General features: G+C 40.8%; 1 protein-coding gene across 1 annotated transcript in view; it reads right to left on the bottom strand.

Moving 5' to 3' along the window:
- Window positions 1-22836, bottom strand: part of kif20ba (kinesin family member 20Ba) — a 93826-nt gene that overhangs the window by 3062 nt on the left and 67928 nt on the right. The window contains exons 28-30 of the mRNA XM_079689990.1: window positions 19105-19146; window positions 4466-4534; window positions 1903-1990 (exon numbers count right to left, since the gene is read on the bottom strand). Coding sequence (XP_079546116.1) covers window positions 1903-1990; window positions 4466-4534; window positions 19105-19146 — 199 coding nt within the window. The remainder of the gene's footprint in view (window positions 1-1902; window positions 1991-4465; window positions 4535-19104; window positions 19147-22836) is intronic.

A 22836-nucleotide genomic window follows, 5' to 3' on the forward strand; every position in this document is an offset into this window, starting at 1 on the left:
GAGAGGACTCTTTAAAGTAGAGACACTACATACTGATATACACCTAAACATCAGCAGGAGAGGACTCTTTAAAGTAGAGACACTACATACTGATATACACCTGAACATCAGCAGGAGAGAACTCTTTAAAGTAGAGACACTACATACTGATATACACCTGAACATCAGCAGGAGAACTCTTTAAAGTAGAGACACTACATACTGATATACACCTGAACATCAGCAGGAGAGGACTCTTTAAAGTAGACACTACATACTGATATACACCTGAACATCAGCAGGAGAGGACTCTTTAAAGTAAAGACACTACATACTGATATACACCTGAACATCAGCAGGAGAGGACTCTTTAAAGTAAAGACACTACATACTGATATACACCTGAACATCAGCAGGAAAGGACTCTTTAAAGTAGAGACAATACACACTGATATACACCTGAACATCAGCAGGAAAGGACTCTTTAAAGTAGAGACAATACACACTGATATACACCTGAACACCATCAGGAGAGGACTCTTTAAAGTAGAGACACACAGCAGTCAGAGAGACAGAGGATGATGAGATGGCAGAAAAAGGCTTCACCCTTGTATGAAAAACCCCGGGGGGATAATTAACCGACGGAGAGAAAGAGCCTCTCCTCGGATAAAACAACTCAGAAATGACTCTCCGACGTTCTCCTCTAAGCCATCGTTAGACTCCCAAACTTCGCTGCGCTGTTGGCTAAAAGACTCGGGCAGGAACTCTGAGGTTTGTCCTTGTGTGTCTCGAACTTTATAAAATCCTAAAAACCCATCTGGGCTCTGCCAGTGCCCCCGGGATGTTATCAGTACGGCTGAAGGTGAATGAATAAAATGCATCGGGGAGAATCTGATTTAAATATGAGGAAAAGCTTTGGAGATTGTGTGCATGTGTGTGTGTGTGTGTGTGTGTGTGTGTGTGTGTGTGTGTGTGTGTGTGTGTGTGTGAGAGATAAATCCTTTATATGTTTGGCAGAGAGAAAGTTAGCAGCAGAAGCACAAACAGAATATAGAGTAGTCTTGCATATTATATGAAAAGGCAAGAAGTAGTGTGACCATATAAGTGCTGAAGCAGCTGGTACTGTTTACAAATTGTACATATATCTCAAGAAAGAGTGAATTGTAGTTTTTATAATGAAAAGGTAGGGATTTTGCATATTAGAGATATTATGATGGGTTCACACAACATTTTTCTAATGGCGCGATTACATATCAAGTCAATGCAAAAACGTGAACAGACAAAAATTTGGGTCGTCACTTTGTCTTTCATTGAAGAACAGTTCACTGATATATGGTTTAAAAACCTTTAAAAAAGACCCGTCATTTCTTGTAACAGCTGGTTGAAGTAGATTTTCTCAAAGTATTGCCAACAGGACTAAACAATGTAATGCGGAGGATCAGTGGCGGTTCTCGAACATTTGACATACGTGGTATTTTGTACTGTAGAACCTATTCACTGGTAAATCATGCTCTAACACAAGTGTTCTTGATGCACAAGAGAAACAACGTGTTCAGACAAACTAAAATATAGTATAAAACAGCAGAAAGTACTCATGATACCTAGAACTCTGTTTACTGTAAGTACAGTCAAAGTACTTAGTTCAAATGAAGTACACAAATGACATCACCCATCTCTTAAGAGCGCTAAAGGTGACCTGTGACCCTCTGTAATGGAATATGTGTGCAAGCAGAGTAAGAGCATACCATGTGGTCCAGCTGGAGTCTCATCCCCAGACCTATTTCACTGATCCGAACGCATCCCTGACCTTTAAAACACTTTTCTTTTCAATTCCCAGATTTAGGATTTTTAGCCCTGTTTCATGACTTCCTCGTCTTCCCCAGAAATGATTTGACACCTTCTTATATCAGTATCCTCACTGACCTTTGGATCCCAGCAGCGTTGGAGAGCTCTGCAGGAAGTCTCCGATCTTCTGCAACGCTCCTTCCTTTCTGCCCTGAGGGGAAGAAGTCTGATCCCAGACAGAGAGAAACCGTTAGCACGTTAGCATGTTAGCATCCACAGCGACAAGAGCTACATGTGGATTACAGTACGAGCGTCATGAAACATGACAGGCGAAGGTATTCCAGTTGAAGCTAAATATATAAACTATGATATTATACATGAATCTTACATAATGAGTGGTGTTAAATAAACATGTATCTGGGTCTGGAGTTCTAAGAAGGGCAAAGTTATAATGACCCAGCTGCAGTGAGAACATTAGTCTAATATAGGAGGCATACTGTCCATAAAACAGGTTTGGAGTCAATATGTGAGTGATTTGAGGTGCTGTAATATCTGTGACTGCATAAAGAGATTATATTTGATGGTTCTCTCGCAATTAAACACCAGAAATCATTAGCTCGTGTCTCCAGGCCTTTTTCTCACGATTGATTGACACAACAGAAGACAGGAAATGAATCTCACATGAACGACAAACTGTCGGAGGTAAATATGTATTTGCTTTTGGTAATTCCCCTCAGGGTCTGTCTTTCAAATCCTGCACTTTTGTAAAAGTATTAAACAACGCATACCGAGTCGTTTTAAACCATCGCTCAATAATGCTCGACACCACTTTGACTGTGTGCAGGATTTCTGTCGATCAATATCAACGTCAAAATAAAAAGGTTGTTAAAGTCGACTGGTCTTCGGTGAAAGCACAACAAAAGCCATCTCTAGTGGTGTGTTCATTTTGAACTAGCATAAACCTACGAAATGTTTTTAGATAACAAGCAGCATTATTAAGTATAAAGTAAACTTGTTATTCTTAAACTAATTATACAGAAAGACTTAAAACGTTGGTATCACTTTAGATTAAGGTACACATATTCAACATCAACTGGTTCAGGGGTCGGCAAGCAAATCTGAGCCACTAGATGGCGGGCCAGAACATACTCAAAGGCTCGTTTAATTAATTGATTGTTAAAATCACTGCAGTTATTATCCAGTGGAAAGCCCTTACCTGCTGGCCTAGTTAAATCAAAGTGGTTACTTTTGTTTGGCTGGGCAGTGAAGTTTACACACTGTCTTATTCGACTTTCTCAGGACTCAAAACTGTTTTTTGGGGGCAGACCCCCGGGAGACCCCCCATCGAGTCATCCGTGAGCAGAGCATCAAGTTGCCTATTACAGCTGAATGCGGCGATTTCCATCTCGTTCAGCAAAACGCCTCACAGACTGATTCAGATCAAAAGCTTTAGTGCGTTTTGATTCAATGCTGAGTACAGCCAAACCTGACAGTCTCTTCTCTGTCACGTCCCGTTCAAATGAAATCGCCGCCAATCACATTTCCTCGCTCGCGCCAGGGCCGGGGGAGGGGTTACAAGGCTCGCGTCTTGTGCTGCATTCACTTGCACTCGGACATTAGGGATTTTCTCTCATAAATATCCGATGAGCCAAAACTTTTCTTTCAAAACAAAGCTGATATTGCGGGCCAGATATTATTGCTGGCTGGCCGACAATGGCTCGTGGGCCGCCTGTTGCCGACCCATGAACTAGTTGATCATTAACATATTAGAGTCAAACTACTAGCTTATCGGTTATGAAGAAGACTTCACTTTAAAATAGGGAACATATTCTGAGTGAGAAAAACCACATTTTGAGTTATTTTGAGGCAAATAACACTTCTGGTTTCATGTCTTGTTACATAAGAATAGACCATGTTTGTTAGGTGTTATGAGAGAATGCCTTATTAGGCCCATATTGAGCATATTAAGACCAAAACTCATGTACAACAATTACCTTACAATAAGTAAGCACTAATTAGAGGGTTGTTGAGGAAAAAATCTCAACTAATGGTTTATTACTTGTAGAATATGGTCATGTAGAATAAGACATTAATAAGTGTTTTATAATGACTAATAAAGAGGCAATATACTGCTGATATGCATGTTAATTAAGAACTAGTTGATGGCGAATATGTGTACCTTAAAATAAAGTGTTACCAAAACTTTTGAATAAAGTGTTTCTTTGTGAAACTGAGCCATACAGTCCTGAACTTCCCTAAGGGGGTGAATAAAGGTCTATCTTATTCGTCTCCCGTTTGCTTTGTGTTTATTTTATGGTAATCGAGTAATATAACTTTCAAATGTAAAAACACTCTAATCGTAATCCCCCTATACCTTTCAGGCTATGTGTGCATTTATTTGCACACAGTAGAATCCATTTTTGATCGAGATCTGTTTTACACAAATCAAAATCAATACGGAAAATTACCGTCCCATATTATAGAAACGTTTATCACGACCAGATGAATTGGTATAAAAGCCACAGACAGAAGGCTCAATGACTTCCAGTGATTAGAGAGCGACACACCATGATGAGTCAGTATTCTCCGTTAGCACGTTGTGCTACATTGAGGAGCTAACTGAATGATCTATGTTAATGCACTGAGTATCAGAGCACATTCCCATGTTTATGAATGTGTTTGACCCCTGTGTGTTTCTCACCTCCTCTTTGTGTGCCTTGAGCTTTGGCGTTGCTTTGCTCCGAGTGTTCCGAGTGTTCTCCACCTCTTCCTACAAACACACACAAGGACAAACAAAATGAAGACACACACATCAACAAAGTCAGTGTGTACAGAGTCTTCTGGACCAGAGGGTTAGTAATATTACAACCTACTGACACTCCCTCACAGGATATATATTATTATATTTACATTTTGCTACTTAAATAGAGTGTCCATCCACCTATTCATCCATCTATCCATCCAACCATCCAACCATCTATCTATCTATCTATCTACCTATCCATCTATCCATCCATCCATCCATCCATCCATCTATCTACCCATCCATCCATCCAACCATCTATCTATCTATCTATCTATCCATCCACCTATCCATCTATCTACCTATCCATCCAACCATCTATCTATCTATCTATCTAACTATATGTATATCTATCTATCTATCTATCCACATACAGTGGGGCAAAAAAGTATTTAGTCAGCCACCAATTGTGCAAGTTCTCCCACTTAAAAAGATGAGAGAGGCCTATAATTGTCATCCTAGGTATACCTCAACTATGAGAGACAGAATGAGAAAAGAAAATCCAGAAAATCACATTGTCTGATTTTTAAAGACTTTATTTTCAAATGATGGAAAATAAGTATTTGGTCAATAACAAAAGTTCATCTCAATACTTTGTTATATTCCCTTTGTTGGCAATGACAGAGGTCAAACGTTTTCTGTAAGTCTTCACCAGGTTTTCACTGTTGCTGGTATTTAGGTCCATTCCTCCATGCAGATCTCCTCTAGAGCAGTGATGTTTTGGGGCTGTCGCTGGGCAACACGGACTTTCAACTCTCTCCAAAGATTTTCTATGGGGTTGAGATCTGGAGAGTGGCTAGGCCACTCCAGGACCTTGAAATGCTTCTTACGAAGCCACTCCTTCGTTGCCCGGGCGGTGTGTTTGGGATCATTGTCATGCTGAAAGACCCAGCCACGTTTCATCTTCAATGCCCTTGCTGATGGAAGGAGGTTGTCACTCAAAATCTCACGATACATGGCCCCATTCATTCTTTCCTTTACACGGATCAGTCGTCCTGGTCCCTTTGCAGAACAACAGCCCCAAAGCATGATGTCCCCCCCCCCTGGTTTCACAGTAGGTGTTCTTTGGATGCAACTCAGCATTCTTTCTCCTCCAAACACGTCTAGTTGAGTTTTTACCAAAAAGTTCTATTTTGGTTTCATCTGACCATATGACATTCTCCCAATCCTCTTCTGGATCATCTAAATGCTCTCTAGCAAACTTCAGACGGGCCTGGACATGTCCTGGCTTAAGCAGGGGGCCACGTCTGGCACTGCAGGATTTGAGTCCCTGGCGGCGTAGTGTGTTACTGATGGTAGCCTTTGTTACTTTGGTCCCAGCTCTCTGCAGGTCATGGACTAGGTCCCCCCGTGTGGTTCTGGGATCTTTGCTCAGCGTTCTTGTTTCTCATCTTGACCCCACGGGGTGAGATCTTGCGTGGAGCCCCAGATCGAGGGAGATTATCAGTGGTCTTGTATGTCTTCCATTTTCTAATAATTGCTCCCACAGTTGATTTCTTCACACCAAGCTGCTTACCTATTGCAGATTCAGTCTTCCCAGCCTGGTGCAGGTCTACCATTTAGTTTCTGGTGTCCTTTGACAGCTCTTTGGTCTTGGCCATAGTGGAGTTTGGAGTGTGACTGTTTGAGGTTGTGGACAGGTGTCTTTTATACTGATAACGAGTTCAAACAGGTTCCATTAATACAGTTAACAAGTGGAGGACAGAGGAGGCTCTTAAAGAAGAAGTTACACGTCTGTGAGAGACAGAAATCTTGTTTGTTTGTAGGTGACCAGATACTGATTTTACCGAGGAATTTACCAATTAATTCATTAAAAATCAGACAATGTGATTTCCTGGATTTTTTTTTCTTATTCTGTCTCTCATAGTTGAGGTATACCAAGGATGAAAATTACAAGCCTCTCTCATCTTTTTAAGTGGGAGAACCTGCACAATTGGTGGCTGACTAAATACTTTTTTGCCCCACTGTAATCTATATATCCATCCATCAAACCCAACAAGCAGAGAGGTTTGGAAGCCGCCAAACATAATAACCACAAAACATTTCGTAACAACGTGATGTTTGGTTTGATGGAGGCCAATCATTTTAAGGCAGACATCAGGAGAAAAAGCATTCAGACACTTTTAGTGCAGCGGCCTCAGCGGTCGCTCTATTCCACTTTTACCATTTTACCAGCTGGAATAATTTTAAGAGGAGAAAAAAGGCTGTAATTTAACTTCCACAGGAGCTCTGAGAGGTGAACAGCCCAACTGCAGTCTAAACACATTGTGTGTCTCACAAACACACCATGACATCTGCACTTCCACATCACTAAACTAAGGAAACAAATGAGAGAGTATGGTGTTTTATGAAGTTTAAGCTCCTGGGCTTCATTGTGTTTTATCCTCAGGACATATCGTGTATAGACAATATCATCCAATTAAAGTGCAAATACCATTTTGGGGAAAAGCTTTTGGCTTTCAGGGAAAAAAGTAAAAGAACATATTTTTTGACAGCACAAAAACCCCCCAAAACATTTAAACCCCAGGCAGGCAGGCCAAGGATAACCAGCTACAGGGACATGGTCTGCCTCCTGATGGGGACTCGTATGAAATGATGGTGGATGAGTGAATGGAAATGATTGCTTTCTTTGTTTGTGAAATTACTTTTTTAGAGAAACGTTCAGTTCTCAGGTTCCTGGTCTACTCTTGCTGGACACGGACACACGTGTATTGGATTGTATATTAGTGTTACTCTGTTTTCCTCAGAGCTTTCAGCATCAGAGACAAGCACAGTGGATTTAGTTTCAACTGTTTTTTCTTTACGGTGGTTCCAACGTCTCCAGCTCCCGGTGTCTCAGCAGAGCAAAGACTATTCAAAAAGACTCCTCTGTGACGGAGATGGCTTCGTCACAGTGGACTGACGGCTTTGTATATTTCACATGTGTTTTAATTTGAAAAGTGTTCCCTTTCCCCATGTCTGCTGATTGTGTGCACCTGGTGCCCTGTGTTGTCTCCTCCCCCCTCACCTGTGTCTTGTTGGGTTAATTAGTGTGGGTATTTAGTAGAGATGTCCCGATCCGATCACGTGATCGGAGCCGATCACGTGATTTTCAAAAGATCGGAATCGGGAGGAAATTTCTTTTTTTTTAATACTTTTTTTTAAATGTTGTATTCAATGTTACAAAACAAAAATGACCATGTTCAAGTCTTAAAGTCATCCTGAGGCCTTAGTTTTGGTTTCAAATAACACAACATCATGTATGTGTTGCTTCTTTGGGGCTTGTTTTCATAGACCTGCTTATTTCTCTCAAATCTGGCAACAGAGTGGGCGCAGTGTCTAATTGTAGCAGTAAGCTAACGAGTACTGAAAGCTTTATTTTGTTTTGATCCAATGCTGCACAACTGAACTGATCCAATGCTGCTGTGAAAGAAAGAAGCTATATCCATGTTGGATAGAATATCACATTTAAATAAAAAAATAACCTTAAGGGACAACTTGAATGCTTTTTTTTCTCTTAATGCATTTTATAAAGATCGGATCGGGAAAAATCGGTATCGGCAAATTGTCAAAATCAAATGATCGGAAGCAAAAAAAGGTGATCGGGACATCCCTAGTATTTAGGCTCTGTGTTTCCTGTTTTGTTTGGTGTGTGAGATCCTTGTGGCTGGTGACTGTGCTCACGTGAACAGCGAGATTGAGGCTGTGTCATGTGCCCGTGAGTAATGAATGCCCACACCGGGTTGTATTTTGGACGTTCAGCCTCGGCCTCCTTGGTTGGTCGGGCCGCTCAACGGTCAGCTTCACATTCTCCCACCCAGGCTACACACTGTTCTCTCTCCTGCCTTCTGGTAGGAGATACAGGAGTTTTAAACCACAGACAAACAGGCTGAACAGTATTTACCCCTGGGCCACCAGGCTGTTACAGCGAAAGTCCCAAGTGCAACATACATTTAACTATCCAACTCATTAGTACTTTAAAAAACGTTGTAATGCACTTTACAGCTATATCTTTTGTAACGGCAACAACGGCTTTCTATTCTATTCTCTTCCACTACTGGGGAAAGTAACCTCAATTGACACTCTTTGGTAACTGGGAATACTTGGGAAAACAAAAGTGATATCTTCTTCTTCCTGTTTTGGTTAACTTTCTTCCTTCTTTGACATAAATCACAGGAGAATTCTCTCAAAGACTGAATTGTTTGTGGTTAAACCTTTGGTAACTTCCTGTCTTTCTTATGTTACTAGTTAAGTTGTTTGGTTTTCCATTGGTTCCTCGCTGTGATCTTGGCTTGTCGGAAAAAAAAAATCAAGAAATATCTTTCCTTTTTTTTGCTCATCGACCATTTTAAGTATTTATTTATCCTTAAGGCGGCAGCAGTGAAAAGCCTCCCACGAGCAGAAGAACTTCGATTCACTCTGGTTAAAAACTAGCCGTTGGAGACGAGGCTGACCTGTTAGAGGAGTGGGCTTTTTGTAATCCCAGGTACACAGACTCCAATTTAAAAAAGGAGAAAGAAGGGTCAAACCAAGCAGTCATCGGTGACTCATGAGATGTTATCTGAGGAGGCAGGGAATGGAGGAAGACAAGTACAGAAGGGTAGATCTGTAGAGATACAAATGTGAAGAAAGGACAGAGCTGGTGTGTGTGTGTGTGTGTGTGTGTGTGTGTGTGTGTGTGTGTGTGTGTGTGTGTGTGTGTGTGAGAAAGAGAGTGAAGAAGAAAGAAGTGGAAAGATACAGATGAGTAGTGTCGTGATAAGTGATGGCGATAAACCGTTATTGGAGTGTGAGAGCGGCGCAAAGTAAAGAAGATGGTGTGTGTGTGTGTGTGTGTGTGTGTGTGTGTGTGTGTGTGTGTGTGTGTGAGATGAGATGATAGAGGGAGCGTGTGGAGAAAGTAAATGAGACATGAGATTATGTGAATCAAGACTGGTGACAAAGAAAATGGAGAGAAGATAGAGAGAGGAGAAGATGTGTAGAATCTTTTTTTGATAGATCTTTGAAAAACAGATTCTAATCCTGCAGAGTAAAAAAAAACGTGTCTAGTCATTACATGTTTTAATATATATATATATATATATATATATAGTTTAAACCTCCCTTCCTTAAATACAACTGGGTAAATGGGACAGTCTGGGCCTTATTTAATGGATTTATTGGATCAATTTGTTGCTATTACTGGTCAATGTATTCACAATATATATCAATCTGCAATATATCAATAATGGTCGGGTTAATATTAGACGGCTGAGACCAATTAAGATCCGAGTACTTCTACTTTTACTCAAGTACAAGACCTGAGTACTTCTACTTTTACTCAAGTACAAGATCTGAGTACTTCTACTTTTACTCAAGTACAAGATCTGAATACTTCTACTTTTACTCAAGAACAAGATCTGAGTACTTCTACTTTTACTCAAGTACAAGATCTGAGTACTTCTACTTTTACTCAAGTACAAGACCTGAGTACTTCTACTTTTACTCAAGTACAATATCTGAGTACTTCTACTTTTATTTAAGTACAAGATCTGAGTACTTCTACTTTTACTCTAGTACAAGATCTGAGTACTTCTACTTTTACTCAAGTACAAGATCTGAGTACTTCTACTTTTACTCAAGTACAAGACCTGAGTACTTCTACTTTTACTCAAGTACAATATCTGAGTACTTCTACTTTTACTCAAGTACAAGACCTGAGTACTTCTACTTTTACTCAAGTACAAGATCTGAGTACTTCTACTTTTACTCAAGTACAAGATCTGAGTACTTCTACTTTTACTCAAGTACAAGACCTGAGTACTTCTACTTTTACTCAAGTACAATATCTGAGTACTTCTACTTTTACTCAAGTACAAGATCTGAGTACTTCTACTTTTACTCAAGTACAAGATCTGAGTACTTCTACTTTTACTCAAGTACAAGACCTGAGTACTTCTACTTTTACTCAAGTACAATATCTGAGTACTTCTACTTTTACTAAGTACAAGATCTGAGTACTTCTACTTTTACTAAAGAACAAGATCTGAGTACTTCTACTTTTACTAAGTACAAGATCTGAGTACTTCTACTTTTACTAAGTACAAGATCTGAGTACTTCTACTTTTACTAAAGAACAAGATCTGAGTACTTCTACTTTTACTAAAGAACAAGATCTGAGTACTTCTCCCACCTCTGAGTATAAGTTATACAAGTGGAGTATTTGAGTATTTCTGACGGGTCAACAGGCGGCCACACTATCACCAAAATCCCAATATCTAAAAATACAGATAATGTTTTCTGGGACAGCGGCGATGTCCTGAAGAAAAGGACGTCGACAATAACTCATTACGAATCATCTGCTCAACAGCGAGGCATCGAGAAAGACCGAGAGGATAAAGGGGAGTGGGAGGAAAGACAGAAAGACACGAAGAAGAGAGAGAAGTAAAAGCTTAAAGACGAGATAACAATAGAGAGTTCATGTGATGGTGCGTGGTCACATTGTGCCGGTTATCAACACTGCATTGTCTGGGATAAAGATTGAAGGTGCAGGAGTCTGGACGGCAGATAGAAAACAGATTGAAATCTACACCTACAGATATCAAACCCTAAAGATAGGAAGCAGCCTGCCTGCATGTCACTCGGGCAACATGTAGCACTCTATTTAAGAGGGAGCAATTAACTTCATTCCATTGATTGTGACAATATAATGACTTTTAGAATAATCAAAAACAATAGGACTCGGACCAGAAGATTGGAAGCATCTACTTTGCAGGCAGGGAACAGAAGGAGGAACACTTTGCATGTGACAGGCTTTTGAAATGTAATTGCTAAATAACAAAAGATTACATGAAAAGGAAAGTGAGATATAGATGCAGTCGATTTATAAGCTGTCATACGTCTGCAATTAATACATATCCTAAAATACATTGTCCTAACTTTAGATATTATCAGTACCGTGCATTGACACTGATCTGCTTCATCTAATGAGCGCAGATAATGCAAAGATGAAGGAAGATCCCCTTGAATAACCCAGGCATGAAAGAGGCCGGTCTGAGCTTCGTCTGAACATAAAAGTCAGTTTAGGAAAAAGGTCAGAAAAAAAGTTCAGACATCCGAGAAGTCAGAACTTTGAAAAAAATGTAAGAAATCTGATTAAAGTCAGAAATCTGAAATACCGTAATTTTTGGACTATAAGCCGCGCCTTTTTCCCCATTTTTCGACGCTGCGGCTTATATAGCGGTGCGGCTAATCTATGGATTTGTACAGCTAACGGCCACTAGGGGACCTCCTAAATCTATGGATTTTACAGGTTACAGTCCACCACCTTTAACTCTATGGGCTCTATGGCCGGTCCGCGCCCCCCACCTTTAAGCGGCGGGCTCCAGCAGGAAAAGCTGGAGGCCGGAAAAGAGTGAGACAGGTAGCGCGCAAAAGTAAAAGTGGAACCGAGAGTGGTACGAGAGACAGAACGAGAGCAAGACAGACAGACATTACGAGAGCGAGACAGTTTGTCCCCGTACCACTGGTTGAAAACCACTGCTGTAGATCACTGCCGGTACGTGCGCTGGGAGCGCACCGTTTAAGTTTGAAAGTTGAAAAGTTTGTGTGTCTGAAACGCTATGTGATACAGTACAGTTTACACAGCACATGTTCTGTAGCTACTATTGCACTAAATGCTAACACTTGAATACGTTATGCAAATATGCAACTTGTTTGTTGAAATGTTAATAAATGGGAGCTTCCTCAAACAGCCATCTCTTTCCCGACAATCCCCTCTGTGCACGAACCCTTACATATGGTAATGAAACATTAAAACACCTGCGGCTTATAGTCCAGTGCGGCTTATAGTCCAGTGCGGCTTATAGTCCAGTGCGGCTTATATATGTACACATCAGTCAATTTAGCTGCTGCGGCTTATATTCAGGTGCTCCTTATAGTCCGAAAATTACGGTAAGTCAAATTTTGAAAAAAATTCAGACATTTGATCTGGATGTCAATAATCTGGATAACATCTGAATCCTGAAACAAAAGACAGTACTCTGTAAAAATGACAAAATAATTTGTTTTAAATAATTCTGACATATGAGGTTAAAATTCAGAAAAAGTAAAAAAAAAAAAAAAAAAGGACTTTAATAGAAATCCCTCTGATAGACGGAGGAGAACAAGTCAGAATAAGTCAAATTTCTGAAAAAAGTCAATGGTGTTGAGATTAGTTACCGTCTTCATCGTTTAAATTGAATATTTCCCCTAATGTAAACAGCAAAGGTTAAGCTGTTCCCCATTGCACATGTAGTCAACGCTTTCAATACACACTGCTCCGCCATTTTAGATGACGTTGTTCCCATGGTAACACGCAGCTCCCCGCTTTGTTACAAAGTTGAGCTGCTGTGGAAAACCACAAATCTCCAGGTACACCACCTCCATCTGAAGGACCTAAACTGTGATTACAACAATTTAGTCAAAAATGCCCGGGCTACCTATTTTTCTAATCTCATCTCCTCTAGTAAGCACAACCCCAGAGTACTATTTAAAACCATAAATACCATTGTAAACCCGTCCACCCCCTCAGTTCCTATTTATTCAAACGACGACTGCGACCGTTTTCTCACCTTTTTTATAAACAAGGTTGCTGATGTGAGGTCGAATATCACCCCCACCCACTCCCCCCTCCCTATCTTTCCAGTTAGGAAGGCCACGCTGAGTAATTTCTCCTGCATCACCATAGCCGATCTGACCACTGTAGTGAGCGCTATGAAATCTTCCTCAAGCCCTCTGGATGCTTTACCAACGTCCATGCTAAAAGACGTTTTTTCATGTGTCGCTCCACCCCTGCTCCACATTGTAAACATCTCCATCGTCTCTGGCTCCGTCCCATCATTTTTTAAGCAGGTGGTTGTTCAGCCCCTTTAAGCAGGTGGTTGTTCAGCCCCTTTAAGCAGGTGGTTGTTCAGCCCCTTTAAGCAAGTGGTTGTTCAGCCCCTTTAAGCAGGTGGTTGTTCAGCCCCTTTAAGCAAGTGGTTGTTCAGCCCCTTTAAGCAGGTGGTTGTTCAGCCCCTTTAAGCAGGTGGTTGTTCAGCCCCTTTAAGCAGGTGGTTGTTCAGCCCCTTTAAGCAAGTGGTTGTTCAGCCCCTTTAAGCAGGTGGTTGGTTCAGCCCCTTTAAGCAAGTGGTTGTTCAGCCCCTTTAAGCAGGTGGTTGGTTCAGCCCCTTTAAGCAGGTGGTTGTTCAGCCCCTTTAAGCAAGTGGTTGTTCAGCCCCTTTAAGCAAGTGGTTGTTCAGCCCCTTTAAGCAAGTGGTTGTTCAGCCCCTTTAAGCAAGTGGTTGGTTCAGCCCCTTTAAGCAGGTGGTTGTTCAGCCCCTTTAAGCAGGTGGTGGTTCAGCCCCTTTAAGCAGGTGGTTGTTCAGCCCCTTTAAGCAAGTGGTTGGTTCAGCCCCTTTAAGCAGGTGGTTGGTTCAGCCCCTTTAAGCAGGTGGTTGTTCAGCCCCTTTAAGCAAGTGGTTGTTCAGCCCCTTTAAGCAGGTGGTTGTTCAGCCCCTTTAAGCAGGTGGTTGGTTCAGCCCCTTTAAGCAGGTGGTTGTTCAGCCCCTTTAAGCAAGTGGTTGGTTCAGCCCCTTTAAGCAGGTGGTTGGTTCAGCCCCTTTAAGCAGGTGGTTGTTCAGCCCCTTTAAGCAAGTGGTTGTTCAGCCCCTTTAAGCAAGTGGTTGTTCAGCCCCTTTAAGCAGGTGGTTGTTCAGCCCCTTTAAGCAGGTGGTTGTTCAGCCCCTTTAAGCAAGTGGTTGTTCAGCCCCTTTAAGCAAGTGGTTGTTCAGCCCCTTTAAGCAGGTGGTTGATCAGCCCCTTTAAGCAGGTGGTTGTTCAGCCCCTTTAAGCAGGTGGTTGTTCAGCCCCTTTAAGCAGGTGGTTGATCAGCCCCTTTAAGCAGGTGGTTGATCAGCCCCTTTAAGCAGGTGGTTGATCAGCCCCTTTAAGCAGGTGGTTGTTCAGCCCCTTTAAGCAGGTGGTTGTTCAGCCCCTTTAAGCAGGTGGTTGATCAGCCCCTTTAAGCAGGTGGTTGATCAGCCCCTTTAAGCAGGTGGTTGTTCAGCCCCTTTAAGCAGGTGGTTGATCAGCCCCTTTAAGCAGGTGGTTGTTCAGCCCCTTTAAGCAGGTGGTTGTTCAGCCCCTTTAAGCAGGTGGTTGTTCAGCCCCTTTAAGCAAGTGGTTGTTCAGCCCCTTTAAGCAGGTGGTTGTTCAGCCCCTTTAAGCAGGTGATTGTTCAGCCCCTTCTCAAAAAACCCAATCTAGATCCCTCCCTCCCGAATAATTACAGGCCCATCTCAAAGCTCCCATTTCTGTCAAAAGTTTTAGAAAAAGTTGTTGCTAATCAACTCAATACATTTCTGAATGACAATAAAATCCATGACGAATTCCAATCAGGTTTCAGAAAACACCGCTCCACAGAGTCAGCTCTCCTCAGGGTCACCAATGACCTCATGATGCATTGATGGCATCGGATGCAGGCGATTGCGTGGTTCTGGTGTTGTTGGACCTGAGTGCAGCGTTTGACACAGTGGACCACGCCATCATGCTAGATAGACTCAGGGAGTGGGTTGGCATCTCAGGGTCTGCCCTCCAGTGGTTTGCCTCGTACCTCCGTGGGAGAAGTTTCTCTGTGGCGGTCGGCCCGTTCTCATCACACAGCACTCCCCTATCCTGCGGCCGGCCCCAGGGTTCTGTTTTAGCCCCCCTTCCTTTTGCCCCGCACATGCTCCCATTGGGCCGCTTAATTAGCCAATTTGAGGGTGTCTCGTATCACTGCTACACAGATGATATCCAGATATACTTCTCCTTCAAACCCTCATCACATGTCTGTCTGCAATTGAGGAGTGGATGTCAAGCAACTTCCTACAATCATCGAAAACGGAAGTCTTGATCTTAGCGGCTGATAACATCACCTCTAAGTTAGCAAGCCACCTGGTTTCATTCGGTGGTAACGTACGGGCAAACATAAAAAACCTTGGTGTAATTTTCGATCAGTCTATGCTACTAGACAAACACATCAAACTCCTGACCCGTACCTGTTTGTTCCACCTCAGGAACATTGCCAAGCTCAGGGGCTTTCTATCCAACGCAGAACTGGAGATGGCTATCCATGCCTTTATTTCATCCCGGCTTGATTACTGTAATGCTCTGTTCTCCTGCCTCAACAAAACAACAAACCGGTTACAACAGGTCCAACATGCTGCAGCCAGATTACTCACTCGGTCCAAAAAAACATGCCACATCACTCCGATTCATTCTGCCCTGGACTGGCTCCCTGTCCATCCAGAACCCAATTCAAAGTATTGGTCTTCACATATAGAGCTGTCCATGGCCAAGCCCCCGCCTACATCAATGACCTGATCCACCATCACATCACAACCCGAAGTTTTACTTACTTAACAACATGTTTGAAGTCAATCTAATATCAAGTTTTATTTTGTAAGCAGCAAAGTGTTGGACTAATCTTCAAGGCTATCATTTTAGTATTTACATTTGATTATATTGAGATTTTGAATGATGCTTCTTTGATTTTTTATTTGTCAATATCCACATTTTGAATGCAAATAAATACAATTTGCACAAAAAACTACACTGGCACCGACTACAGTTGTTCTAGAACAGGATGGGTGCTGTTACTTTTGAGCAGATATTTTAGGAACCTTACATTTGTTATCTTTCCATCTGTTACTGCCCAGTGAACAGGCCTAAATGATACGACTCCAATCTGCTGAGAGCATTGTATGCCAGTGGTCACACAAGTGGATCTGAAATATAAATCCTACTCTTTGATCCCAAGTTATCCGCTCAAGTGTCCTTGAACAAGAATCCCAACAATTTCCAGGAACACTTCTCTGTGGCTACAACTCAACTCCGACGACCCCCTGCAGGAGGGACAGGATACAGATAGATTGTTTTTCCCCCAAGACATCAGGAGTCTGTGGCTGACAGCACACACACCAAAGCTACTTCAGAAATATCCTCTGGTCACCAGACTGCACACACATCAAGAAACTCTGGAAACTGAAGTGAACACTTCAATCCAATAACAATCTGATTGAGGAAAGGCTGCACGAAAACATGTAAATACAGAAGGATTAGTTCCTAAAAATCTAATTTATAAAAAAAGGTGGGTATTCTGAAAAGTTGTCAGAATTCTTTGAAAAGATTATAATTTCTGAGAAAAGTTGGACATTTGAAAAAAAGTCAACATTTTGAAAGAAAAGTCAGAATTATAAGAAGTCAGAAATCAAAATTCTGGAAAAAAAAACACCAAGCTATGGTTGAATATTGAATGGATTAATATAAAAGTTGAGTACAGAGTACGATATGTGGAGTCCTCCTAGTTGAGTTGCGCGCCTGAACAGCATTTTAATCAACAACAAACTCACAAGAAGCTGCTGAACGAATGCTTGGAAAGTATGTTGCAACTTTCTACAGAAAATGATTTCCCCACATCTATATAAGGACTTTTAAATTGGGCCATTAGTCCAATACTGCACCACAAGGTCATTCCACATCAGCGTCATGAGGGTGAATCCTGGAGGGAATCTGTGACAGTGCACAATAATGATGGGACCAATGAATGAAGGGCGTTGCTCTGAAGCATGGAAACGGGTCAATGACAGGCCAACAATCATCCCATAGCAACATCCTCATTGGTGTGACGCCGGTCATCGGCTAACATTAGATTATCTTACAATTTAAAACATTTAGGAGAGACAGCAAAGGGGAGTTTTGCCAGCTGTTTTCAAGTCTGAACTAAAGCAGGGAAGGTCTGATCGAACACACATTGTTCTGTGTACTGCTGGCCAGGAGACAATTAACAAACCAGGGGTGGAAAACAACTTAGTCTCCAAGGGGAACGTTCTCCAATTACTCTCAAAATCTCAAATTCATGAAAAAAGTCTTAATTCTAAAAAGTCATTAAAAAAGAAAATTCAAGAAATTGTAAAAGTTAAAGTTTTGGAAAAACAACTCAACATCTTTGACAAAAAGTAAAATGTATGTGATAGGTCAGAAATCTGAAAAAAAAGTCAGAATTCTCAAAAGTATACATTTTGACAAAAAGTAAAATGTATGAGAAAAGTCAACATTTTGAAAAAAAGGTCAGAATACTGAAATGTACGAATTTGGAAAATAGAAGTAAGAAATTCTCTAAGGAGAAAGTTTTCCGATTACTCTGTCTTCAGGTCAGAAGCACTGTTATGGTTCTTCTTGGTCCTATGGTTCCGGTTCCTATGGTTCCTCTTGTTCCTATGGTTCTTCTGGTTCCTATGGTTCTTCTTGTTCTTCTGGTTCTTCTTGTTCCTATGGTTCCGGTTCCTATGGTTCTTATGGTTCCTCTGGTTCTTCTTGTTCCTATGATTCTTATGGTTGTTATTGTTCTTATTGTTCCTATGGTTCCTATGGTTCCTATGGTTCTTCTGGTTCTTCTGGTTCTTCTAGTTCCTATGGTTCTTCTGGTTCTTCTGGTTCCTATGGTTCTTCTGGTTCCTATGGTTCTTCCGGTTTTTATGGTTCCTATGGTTCTTCTTGTTCCTATGGTTCCTATGGTTCTTATGGTTCCTATGGTTCTTCTGGTTCTTCTTGTTCCTATGGTTCCTATGGTTCTTATGGTTCTTCTGGTTCCTATGGTTCCTATGGTTCTTATGGTTCTTCTTGTTCCTATGGTTCCTATGGTTCCTATGGTTCTTATGGTTCTTCTTGTTCCTATGGTTCTTATGGTTCCTCTGGTTCTTCTTGTTCCTATGATTCTTATGGTTGTTATTGTTCTTATTGTTCTTATTGTTCCTATGGTTCCTCTGGTTCTTCTGGTTCTTCTAGTTCCTATGGTTCTTCTGGTTCTTCTGGTTCTTCTGGTTCCTATGGTTCTTCTGGTTCCTATGGTTCTTCCGGTTTTTATGGTTCCTATGGTTCTTATGGTTCTTCTTGTTCCTATGGTTCCTATGGTTCTTATGGTTCCTATGGTTCTTCTGGTTCTTCTTGTTCCTATGGTTCCTATGGTTCTTATGGTTCTTCTGGTTCCTATGGTTCCTATGGTTCCTATGGTTCTTATGGTTCTTCTTGTTCCTATGGTTCCTATGGTTCTTATGGTTCTTCTTGTTCCTATGGTTCTTATGGTTCTTCTTGTTCCTATGGTTCTTATGGTTCTTATGGTTCTTATGGTTCTTCTTGTTCCTATGCTTCTTCTGGTTCTTCTTGTTCCTATGGTTCTTATGGTTCTTATGGTTCTTATGGTTCTTCTTGTTCCTATGCTTCTTCTGGTTCTTCTTGTTCCTATTGTTCCTATGGTTCTTCTGGTTCTTCTTGTTCCTATGGTTCTCATGGCTCTTCTTGTTCCTATGGTTCTCATGGTTCTTCTGGTTCTTCTTGTTCTTATGGTTCCTATGGTTCTTATGGCTCACGATGGGAAAGTGGAATGGTATAACTGATGGACTAGACGTGATACTACTGGGGAACAAATGATAATGTTTTGACTGATGACGGATGTTGGGTTTATGAGTTTGGGGAGGATGAAATGATGACGCCGTTTCTTAAGAGAAAAATTATAATACCTTGCGTGTTGTTCGGCGTTTACTCCTCCTAAAAATGTGACACTTCAGAAAAGAAAGAACGTGATTAAAAACAAAACCTGTAATGACTTCTTTATTCTACAGCTGATCAATAAAGTAGTTTCTCTAAACACTTTAAGGGCTCATTTGCTAATCCAATTAGTAAAAACAGAACAGACAACAATCAACGCTTTGAACATTACTGTATTGGTACTATTTGTACTGCAGATAAGTTAAGGTGCTTATTCAACATTTTACAACTCATGTGTAACTTACTAAAGCGCTTATATTATTCACACTTTCAGCTCTACATTAAATCAAAAGAGAAATATAAACGTATTACTGTAAAACGATCAAATAACGTCTCAGTGTTCACAGAGGTTTCTCAAACTTGTTTAGACATGTTTGAAAGCTGATATAAGATAAGATGTACTTCATTGATCCTAAATTGGGAAATGTTTGCGTTGCTGCAGCACGAACAACAAAACAAGACATAAACATCTCAAAATAGAAATAAAACAGCATTAAGAAGTAGAACATGTACAGTAGACTGTGAAGATACAAAACCTATAAACTCTGAGAGTAAAACACTATTGAAGGGCTTTAGACACAATATGAAGCAGGCTATTGGTTACATTAAGTACGTAGGGAATGGAATACTAAATATAAAATATGTAGTTGACCTGTTCACAGCACTCTTTGCTAACCACTAACAATACTGACATAAGTGGTAAACTAAATGCATTTACATAAGTAACAACTCATGTAGCACTTCAGTTAGTTATGACCTATACGTTGCGTATGCGTTATACCTTATCTTCCAACCATTTGGACGCAAACTTGCATTTCCCCATAACGATGTTGCTTAGCAACCGGCGTAAAGGGACCTTCGCGTGCTATCAAGCAGTGAGCGTGCGATGTCCTGTTCAGATGACGTCAAACCCAACGGGATGCCATAAATAAACTACACAGAATCACACTACACACCTACGCCAGTGTTTCCTCTATATACAAATAGTGGCGGCGCCGCTGCTGAAATATGAGCGCCGCTGCTAGGGGGCGCCAGCCAGGTACCCAGAAACAAAATAATAATAATATATTTTTTTTCTTTACTTTTTTTTCTTTTCTTAAAATAATAATAATAGTTTTCTTAAAATAATAATAATCGTTTTGACCACAAATTATGTAAACACATATTTCCAAGGCACTCCTTTATAATTATTAGGATAAATAAAAACAGCTTTGAAATCATTCCAATGTATACTATAGAACAGTAAACCAAAAATATCGTTTAAAGTTGGAGAGATACAAAAATATGCATAAATAAATTAATGTTAACTGGTAAAATAGGATATGAATGAACAACAAAAATAAAATAAGCTACATTCATTTGTTATTGGCTATGGTAGGTTATTGGTTATGTTCACATACTTATTTGATTATTAAAATGTACACCGATCTTTTTCATATGGGCGTTTTAGAGTTGTGCCCCCTCGATCAGGCCTCTAGTAATTGTGTGCTCAAAGTGCACCAGATTGAAGCATTTTACTGTAAAAGGTTAAAAAAAAATCTTCCCGGGGGGGCATACCCCCGGACCCCCCTAGAGGATGTGACGTCCACCCCCCAATTCAAACATGTTCATACAATACTGAATACATTTGAAGCCATTTTGACGTCTATTACCTATGTCAATAAGTTTCTGTTTTTGCAGTGTATTTGTCTTTTGTAGAGATTTTTCATTTATTCTTTTCACATAAAATCTCACCGAGGGCAGCAAATTGTCTAGAACCGGCCCTGGTGCTAGGCCTCAAGAGCCTTTCTTGTGCTGACACAAATTGGCGGGGCGCACTTTGCACGCACGAAAATTCCACCCGCTCCGCGCTCACATTATTCTGGGCCCACGTGCCTTAGCACCGCTGCTATGACTCCATCCTCGGGGAAACACTGTACGCAATGATTACATTCAGGCAGTCTGTAGAATACAACCTCTTTGGACAATTCATATACTTATTGAAAACAAGCTACAAAATACAATACCTTGGAAAATGCCGTTTCATACTTTTTAAATAGCCTTAATTTTCGCTAAATTGATTTGTCAACGTTTAATACTTTTTAAGACCCCGCGGACCCCCTGATTAAGGTCTCTTGATGTATTTGTTAGATGTGTTGAAGAGAGTGCTTGAATCGAAGGAGTTGAAACTAGGGGTGAACAGCAGCGAGAGGGGAGGAAAGTCAAAAAGCATTAACAAACAGGAGAAGAATCATCATATGGGGAGGCTGTGGCTCAGTGGGGTAGTGCGTTGGTGTTCGGATCAGGGGAGTATGAAAGTCGCTTTGAATAAAAGCGTCTAACAAGTCATATGTAATGTAAAGAATTTAAAATCAACAGGGGATTTTCTTGCAAGCATAGAAAATACAAAAGCGGCAAAACAGCAGTATAAAAAAAGTCACAAATATAAACAACGGCCTCCCAAGAACATTGAGTGTTGGATTTAATTTACCGATCCTGCAGTATATATTTCAGTCTCATGTCTTTGTGTAGGTCTGCACATACCGCAAAGCTTACAAAAGCAACTGTTAGGATAAATGACAATACGATCTTTTTTTAGTTCCTTTATATTCCCATCTTCACTGAGAACACATTGAACTACGAGCCCAAACCACTCAATCAACTCTGCATGCTGAACCTCTGATGATTTAGTATCACTGGGCAGAGTAGAAGAGGCATGCTTGAGTCCAGGTACTTGAGCTGAATAATGTTTTTCCTATCCAACACATCCACATTGACCTTCTTAAAACTGAAGTGAGCACTTTTTAAAATGTCCCTTTTTTCGAAATGACAAGGTCTAGAATAAATTATTTTTCACAAAAGCCTTATTTTTCTCCATTAATGTTATTCGATGTTCAGCCTTTAATGAATCAGTGAAGTGATGCAGGAGCGAAACACAAACAAACATCCTACTGCTTCGTCGCAGGTAATCAAGGAGGGATCAATTTGAGCTCCATAACAAGACAGGTTTATTTAACGCAGTACTTTATCTTGACTTTTCCTTCACATTTGAGTTGATGCATCACAACAACATCCGCCAAAGAGAGACTCCATAAATACTAACTCGATCCAATTAATTAAGAGCGAAGAGTGCGATGGATGGTTTGTTGTTTCAAGATGACTGCCTGAGAATTAGTAAATGTGCAATTGCTGCTGAAAGCTCTTCGGAGGACTTTAACAGTGTTTCTCTCTCTCTGCCCTCTGTGAGGCTCTATTAAGAGTTGTCTCATTAATCAGCGGTGAACTTGCTCACTGATGGATGAAGGACAGGCTAACATCCTGCTGTCTGTCAGACTCATATGAGATATAGATATGCTGTCAAGCTGCATGTGTTTCACCTTCAAGCAACACTGGCTTTGACTAACTTCAGTGCATGACATTAGGGATTTTGGGAGATGGCCCTGTGGGACATCCAAGCTAATTTACAGATGGCCCTGAGCCCAATAGAGATTGCCCTGAGAAATGGCACGAAGGGCAAGGGGGGCCTCCCCCTAGAACATTTAAATGTTTCCAGGTCTTACTGTAGATGCTGTCTGGTGCATTCTCTAGACTGAATTATAAGATGAACCACCACAATATTATATTGTATAATTTCAATTGTATTCTTCATTTCACTTGTTTGTTTGTTCTTGTTTGTGTTTGCTCGCGTGCATGCCCTGCATAGCTATAAGAAATACTTAAGTTGT

This window comes from Notothenia rossii, assembly GCF_949606895.1.
Source record: "Notothenia rossii genome assembly, chromosome: 6".
Classification (NCBI taxonomy): Eukaryota; Metazoa; Chordata; class Actinopteri; order Perciformes; family Nototheniidae; genus Notothenia; species Notothenia rossii.